Source organism: Lates calcarifer, linkage group LG6 (genome assembly GCF_001640805.2).
Source record: "Lates calcarifer isolate ASB-BC8 linkage group LG6, TLL_Latcal_v3, whole genome shotgun sequence".
Taxonomy (NCBI): domain Eukaryota; kingdom Metazoa; phylum Chordata; class Actinopteri; family Centropomidae; genus Lates; species Lates calcarifer.
In genome coordinates, this window is record NC_066838.1 from 13,238,628 (window position 1) to 13,245,693 (window position 7,066).

General features: G+C 43.3%; 1 protein-coding gene across 1 annotated transcript; it reads left to right on the forward strand.

The window, feature by feature from the left end:
• Positions 1 to 2,850: 2,850 nt before the first annotated feature.
• On the forward strand, positions 2,851 to 5,875 carry neurod4 (neuronal differentiation 4). Its single transcript, XM_018665837.2, has 2 exons — positions 2,851 to 3,019; positions 4,000 to 5,875. Exon 2 carries the CDS (start codon positions 4,006 to 4,008, stop codon positions 5,077 to 5,079), a length of 1,074 nt encoding a protein of 357 aa, XP_018521353.1. The 5' UTR covers positions 2,851 to 3,019; positions 4,000 to 4,005; the 3' UTR covers positions 5,080 to 5,875.
• Positions 5,876 to 7,066: the final 1,191 nt, after the last annotated feature.

A 7,066-nucleotide genomic window follows, 5' to 3' on the forward strand; every position in this document is an offset into this window, starting at 1 on the left:
CGCACGAATCCCTCCCATTCCACTCTGAGTCCCATGGGACAAGAGCGAGAGACAACTCACTTGTGGCAGTGTTTTTTGTAAGGAAGGGGGTTACCCCCATTACTAGCAACAACAGCACTTAAATAGCTAATGTAAGACTGGTACCCTTTTAGGTAAATCTTTAAAGGGAAACTTGTTTTGGACAGATCATGCTCAAGCTTAACATGCAATTATTCTTCACCACAAACACTAAAAAATTCATACCCACAAAACCTCCCTCTGAATCTTTTCTCATGAACACTTTAAATATCTTAGGAGCAAGTCAGTAATGGACCTCATGACTTTGTATAAAAATAATCTTGATAGACAAATATTTTGTACCCAGGTTAAAATCATGCAAACTCATCAAAAGTTGGTTCAGATCAGTTGTGTTCGCCGTGACCTCTTCCAGAAGGTTGGCTATCTATGTTACAGCTTAAATGGAAGCAGGACAATTCCCTTTCCGTTAGTCAGTCAGTCATTTGGGAAACCAATGGGGATTGTGGGAGACTGCGAGGCTCCAATTCCCCATGCAGGCTGCAGGTGTGGTGGAGGCCTTGCACACACTCCTGGGACAGAGGGGTAGTACTGTATGTGTGTTCGCGGGGTAGGGGTGCATGTACCTGGGGAGTTTTCGGCACATCACATTAGTCTAGAGTTGTTGCTGTACACATGCAATGTCTGGTTTACATGGAGCAACACACACACACACACACACACACACACACACGCGAAGGGCAGGGCTCCTCTTTCTCTCTGCCTTTATGGCCAGTGCACTGATCAGGAGTGATTACGGCCAATAGCGAGGTGGATAAACGCTGTTTCAGCACGAGACATCATCTTGAGCAAGCGAGTGACGCGTGAGCATCCAAGCAACAGATGCCCCCATACCCCCACCACCACCACCCCAACGCTTCCTATATCCAGCCATCTGTTAGGCTCTGTTCAATAAATCGTTGGATAAGTGCCTGTTTTTACGCGATGTTGCCGATTCGCCGCGTGACCACATCTCATTTCCCCAGACGTGGAAGCGTATCGCGCGCGCACTGAAACACGGAGAGTTGAACGCGGTGGGTTTGGCAAAGTTCAGTCTCTTCCCAGTCTCGAGCACAGCTGTGCGCAATCGCGCGCACAATGGGATCAATGCGGGGGCACGTGCGACTCGCGAGACCCCGGCTGTCAATGGCCAGCGATGACAATAGACCCCCACTGCGCTGCGGCCCGCCACGCACGAGGACTGGCGGGCGTTTATTATGCCATGGTATTTGTAGTCAAAAGTGGGGAAAATGGTCAATATTGAGACACGATTAGTGTATAAACAATAAATGCCATATTGTCGTTTGAAGGCTTTCCACGGGTTGTGAAGAAAAGTCAAGTAATAATCCCTAATGGGTTGATTAACCTTTCCCATATAAAATAATATAACATAACACAAAATGAAATAAACAGACAATAAGCCTGCATGCATCACTGACAGTTTAGTGACTTTATAAATATGGGAATGCATGACCGTTTTCTTTGTCCTCGTGGCCTTTAAGCTTAACAAAAAGTACCTGCATGTCTCTTCATCATTGCGCCAATCATGTCAATAATCAGATAGTCCTCGGGGGCAGAATATGACGCTAAAAATGGAAGAAAACAATTGAATGACTGGGCGAACAACGCACACCTGCTCTCTACACACCAAGCTGTCAAAATCACTTACATGCGCACACACGGAAGAGCGTCTCTTTACTCAGCGAAGACCAGGCCTACGCTGTGTTTAATTAAGTGGAAAATGTCTAATCCAACCGACTAATGAAGAGATAGACAATCGATTAAGATAGTTAACACACGACATCAAAACAGAATAGCGGATATATTTGATCTGACCTACTTTCCAAGTGTGAAGATGTAGGCTGCTGTATGTTGTTGTTGTTGTTTTAGGAACATAAATTAGGCTACAAGCAGGACTTCATTTCTGCCAGATCTGTCCGTCAGACGAACCCAGATTGGCACGAGCGTTACACCGAAATCTGTGACCCATCAGATCCTGTGAAATGAAGTCAGCTGTGACAAAAACAGATTTGTGTGATCATGATGTTACTGGTTTATGAAATAATGACAAAAGGTGATTAGGACAGAAATGGTAACCTTTTCGTTTCTGCTCTAATAGCTGTTTAAATTTGTGATGCATGCCAAACGTGCTGATACCTGTCAGGACACATTCTGTTTCACGTTTGTGAAATATGGAATAGGATACGACAATGAGAGGGAGAGGGTGATGGAGACTATATATGTTTCTATTATGGCAATTTAAAAAGTCGATTTGGAGTATAGTCTTTATTTTTCATTATTTACCATCCAGAATTACAAGACCTACAGCTAAGGAGTTTTTCGTTTTTGCATTTTTGCAATGTGGGTAAAAGAGTCTGTGGTCAGTGACAACTTGCACGTCCCTGCTGTACGTGCATTTGCAGCTATAAGCTCCAAAGTAACATCCGATATGTTGCTTATATAGCAACAAGGTGTTCTCAACATCACTATCACCAACTATCACGCGACTATCACCATGTCGGACCTCCTGAATTATAAATAAAAATTTGGCTACACGTGCACCCGGGCGTTCTCTCTCTCTCTCTCTCTCTCTCTCTCTCTCTCTCTCTCTCTCTCTCTCTCTCTCTCTCTCTCCCCCTCTGTCCCTCACACACTGATTTGCTGGGAGAAACTTCTGGCCACGAGCCCGCCACGCGCGTTTGGATGAGTTGATGGGTGGGTGGGGCGCCAGAAGGAGGGGCTTACCCGGCTAAAGGCAAAAAAATCAGCCGGGTCTTGCCATTTGGGGATGAAAGTTCCACGCGCACTCATGGCTATCTGAGGGTAACAGAACATTTTGTGACACTAGCAGATGCGCAAAGAGAGAAACACGGCGACTCTGGATTTATCACTCAGTTAACTGGTCCTTTTAAATCAACCAGGCTTTTCTGATATTTTCCACAGAGCGAACGCTGAATCCAAACAGGTGAGTTTACCAGTTTTGTTCAGTTTTAGGTCCCAGTCTAATATAAGGAAAGATATCCGAAATGGAACTCATTCGTTAACCAAATTTGTGTAACTAAATTCGGCACACGAGAAAATGCTCTAAAGCTGATTTATGGTAGTTTTCAGTAAACTGAAATAAAAGTCATATTTGTGCTCTTAAAATTAGGTTCAGAAGCACGTGATCCAGGCAGAGCCTTAAGTTCTGAATTCATAAACTGCAGTAATCTGTCCCACTTTTACGCCCTAGTGCACAATTATTAATTGGGACAGTTTTTTTCAAAACAACAGCAAATTCTCTGCCCCGGGTCTGCATTAAAAAAAACAAAGCAAACACCATCAAAAAAAAAAAAAAACTTCCTGTCAGCTTTAGGCTTAATGCATCTATTTTGTAAAATGGGAAAGTTTGATGATAAAAATGAGAAATTCACTCTTTGTAATGTTATAAACATTCTGTTGGCGGCTTGTCCACATGTTTGTTGATTTGTACATTGCCTATTTAATCTTTGAGCTTTATGTGCTGAGTAAATCCCGTCGTGTCCCAGATTGACAGCGTCTCTGAAACGACTACATCATAACAGCAGGGGACCATTCAGCTACCTTATTCTGAAAACAGCCATCTATTGCAAAATATCAGGACATACACATACACAATATAATACATTTAAATAATGTCAAGGTTTCTTTAAAAAACTATTTGTTGTGTTGATGGACAGAGGCACCAGCTCTTGAGTGAGAGGAGTGAGCTGTCCACACTGCGGTGCTGAAATGTGAGAGCTCACTGTATTTTATGGCACATGAGTTTCCAGGCACTGCTTGTAGTTCCTGTCTATAATCAGTGACCAAATTCACAAAACTGTACCATTAGATATACATTTTATGGTGTAGCATCATTCATTTACTGATATTAAAAACTGGATGTATTGATTGATTGACCAGTTTTTTTGTGCTGTCTTTCTACAGATCAAAATGATGACCAAACCATTTGGGAAGAGCGGGGATGTGAGTGAGCTGGTGAGCTCCCTCGGCTGGCTTGAGGAGGACGGTAGCTCACAGGATGGAGAGGAAAGCCCAGAGATGAGGGGGCGCCACATCCTGAGTGTAGGGGGCAGGATCCGCTCCAGCACAGAATTGGGCAGTGAGGATATGGAGGAGGAAGAAGAAGAGGATGATGAGGAGGAGATGGGACCAAATGGAGAAGAGGCTCCCAAAAGGAGAGGCCCCAAGAAGAAGAAGATGACCAAAGCTAGACAGGAGAGGTTTCGTGCCCGGCGGGTTAAGGCCAATGCCAGAGAACGCTCCCGTATGCACGGGCTGAATGATGCCCTGGATAATCTTCGCAGAGTTATGCCCTGCTACTCCAAGACACAGAAGCTGTCAAAAATTGAGACTCTACGGCTGGCACGCAACTACATCTGGGCCCTGTCGGAGGTGCTTGAGACTGGCCAATCCCCAGAGAGCCATGGCTTTGTGGAGATGCTGTGTAAAGGTTTGTCTCAGCCCACCAGTAACCTTGTGGCTGGCTGCCTGCAGCTGGGACCCAGCCCGATGATGCTCAACAAGCTGGAGGACAAGTGTGGAGGCCCCGGGGTGGGTGGTGTGGGGGGTCAGGCTGGCCATCCCCTCAGCTACCCATCCGCAGGCCTTCCCAGCCCCCCCTATGGTTCCCTGGAGGCATCACACCTCCTCCACATGAAGGGATTCAAGGGGCCTGTGTACGACAACCCCTCCCCAAACGAATGCAGCAGTGGCACCCCACCGTACGACGGGCCCCTCACCCCTCCCCTCAGCATCAGCGGCAACTTTGCCCTGAAGCAGGAGCCTTCTCCACACGATTCAGAGAGGAACTACACGCCCCGTCCCGGCCATCATGCCCACTACCTCTCATCACACCATTATCCTACTACCACAGCCGGCGGCCTCCCAGGTGGGCCCCAGGGTCACCCACTCTTTCAGGCTTCACGTTACGAGCTGCCCCTGGATGTGGCCTTTGACTCCTTCACTCCCTCTCACTTGGTCACCTCTCAGATGGGTACCATTTGAAATGAGACCATGAGGAATTGAGAGGACATGTGACTGACTGATATGAAACCAGCCAGGGAACAAGCACTGCTCCTGAATAAACTGCTGTAAAAAACAATGGCCAAGGTAATGACTGTATAGAAAAAATGGTTTGCATTTATGTTGTCTAGTACTCTGGGAGAGCACTGAACGCTCAGAGAAAGAGAGACTCATCACCTCAACTCAATCTACCTGATACGAAACATGCACCCATAACTTTTAATATTTTATTTATTCTTTTTTGTCATGATTATATGTTGATATTTGGATTATAATTATTTCTGAATAAGTTGCCCCATCAGTTGTTGCAGAGTGGAACTAAAGATTAGCTTACCAAATGAGATATCCACCCGTAGGCATCACACAGATGTCTCGAGTGAAGGTTTTGAACAAAAATATGAAAATTGTCTTAGATGTTCTGCATGTCTACATATCAAAAAAGAAAGGAAAAAAAGAGATTGAAGTCATCCAACCTAAATTGTGCACTGAGGCCTACAGCCAATGTCCCTCTCGCCATATGAAAAGCAATGGATTTATTTATATCTGTATTTAATATTTATTTTGATAAGGTCTTGTCTTTTTTTAAAAATATTTTTCTCAGCACAGTTTTTGTTTCACTGTTTTCTTGGTTTGTTGTCAAGTCACTGGCAGCTGTATGGTATTTAAATTATTTATTTGAGGTCTTTCAGGAACATGTTCATTTGGTGTCACAATTTTTGTCATGCTGTACTGTTGTAAATATTTTGCTGTTTCGCACTTAATTGAATAAATATTCTTATATTATATGCTATTTCCATAGTAATAATGTTTTCCATGTGTTTTCTTCTGTTATGCTGTTACCCTGTACTTAAATTTCAGTTCAATAGAAAGTTCATACTTCCCAGTAAAGCTGAGTGTCATTATATGAAGCTCAAATACATCACAGGACACCACAAGACTATTAATAATATAGTGAGGTTTCCAAAAAACTGCAATTAAAATAGGCTTATTTTTGCATTTTTACATTGCACTGGCATGTGGTTACGTGTACTAAGATGGAAGTATTCCAGCTTTTCCCCTGACCACATTTGAGATACTAATATATCAAGGCAGTAATTTTGATTATTTTCTGTAATTTCGCAATAAAATTCTAATTAAGTTAATCAAGTCCTAAGTATTGTAAGTATTTTAAGCAGGTGAATGAGCTGCAGCTGATACATCACGCTCACTCAGAGAGTTCCCTTTTCACATGGTCAGTCTCAGCTGTTCACTGAGTGTAAACATGAGATAGCAGTGATTATGTGCAGCTTTCTAACAAGTAGCATAATACTTTGATACAAAGTATCAAGACATATCGTTATATGGGGAAAGTTATGATGAAATCTCAGATAAAAGAAAATGAATGTTTAGATCCTTGTGGCTCCATTTTATTGCACAGTGGCTAACACTGGCACACTGATATCAAAACCAATGAAAATGTACCAGACTAAGTTGCTGGAATAAGAGAGCACTTTGTGGCCTGGCAACAGAGATCTGTTGCAGGATGTGTGAGTGTGTGTATGATGTCATTCAGGGGCTTGCTCCGGGGTTTCTATCAGGTCAGGCAGGAGGCTGTTGTGGGCCATGGGAAAACAGCTCTGGGGAACAGGTGAATGTGTCACAGAGGCTTTTCTGAGTCTCTGTCGTTCGCTTTCTCTCCCACATGTCCCATTTTCCCATCCAGCTCATGCCAAAACACTGTAGGGCAAGAACTCATTTTCAAAGAATTCATCCACATTAACTCAAAGAGAGAAAAGCACCAGATTTATGCTCAGAGACACAGCATATGAATACTGATATGGTTATATATGACCTGATACTTTTTTTCAGAATTATTCTGAAAATAATGTAACCTCAAAATACAGTACATATCATAAAGCATTTGTAAGATTTTAAGATTTCAGCATAGAGGCAATAAAATTTACAGAATTTACAGAAACTTCTTTTCAGA

Bases quoted from the DNA above. Each gene is read 5' to 3' on its own strand.
- neurod4 (XM_018665837.2), top strand. From the start codon at position 4,006: ATGATGACCAAACCATTTGGGAAGAGCGGGGATGTGAGTGAGCTGGTG.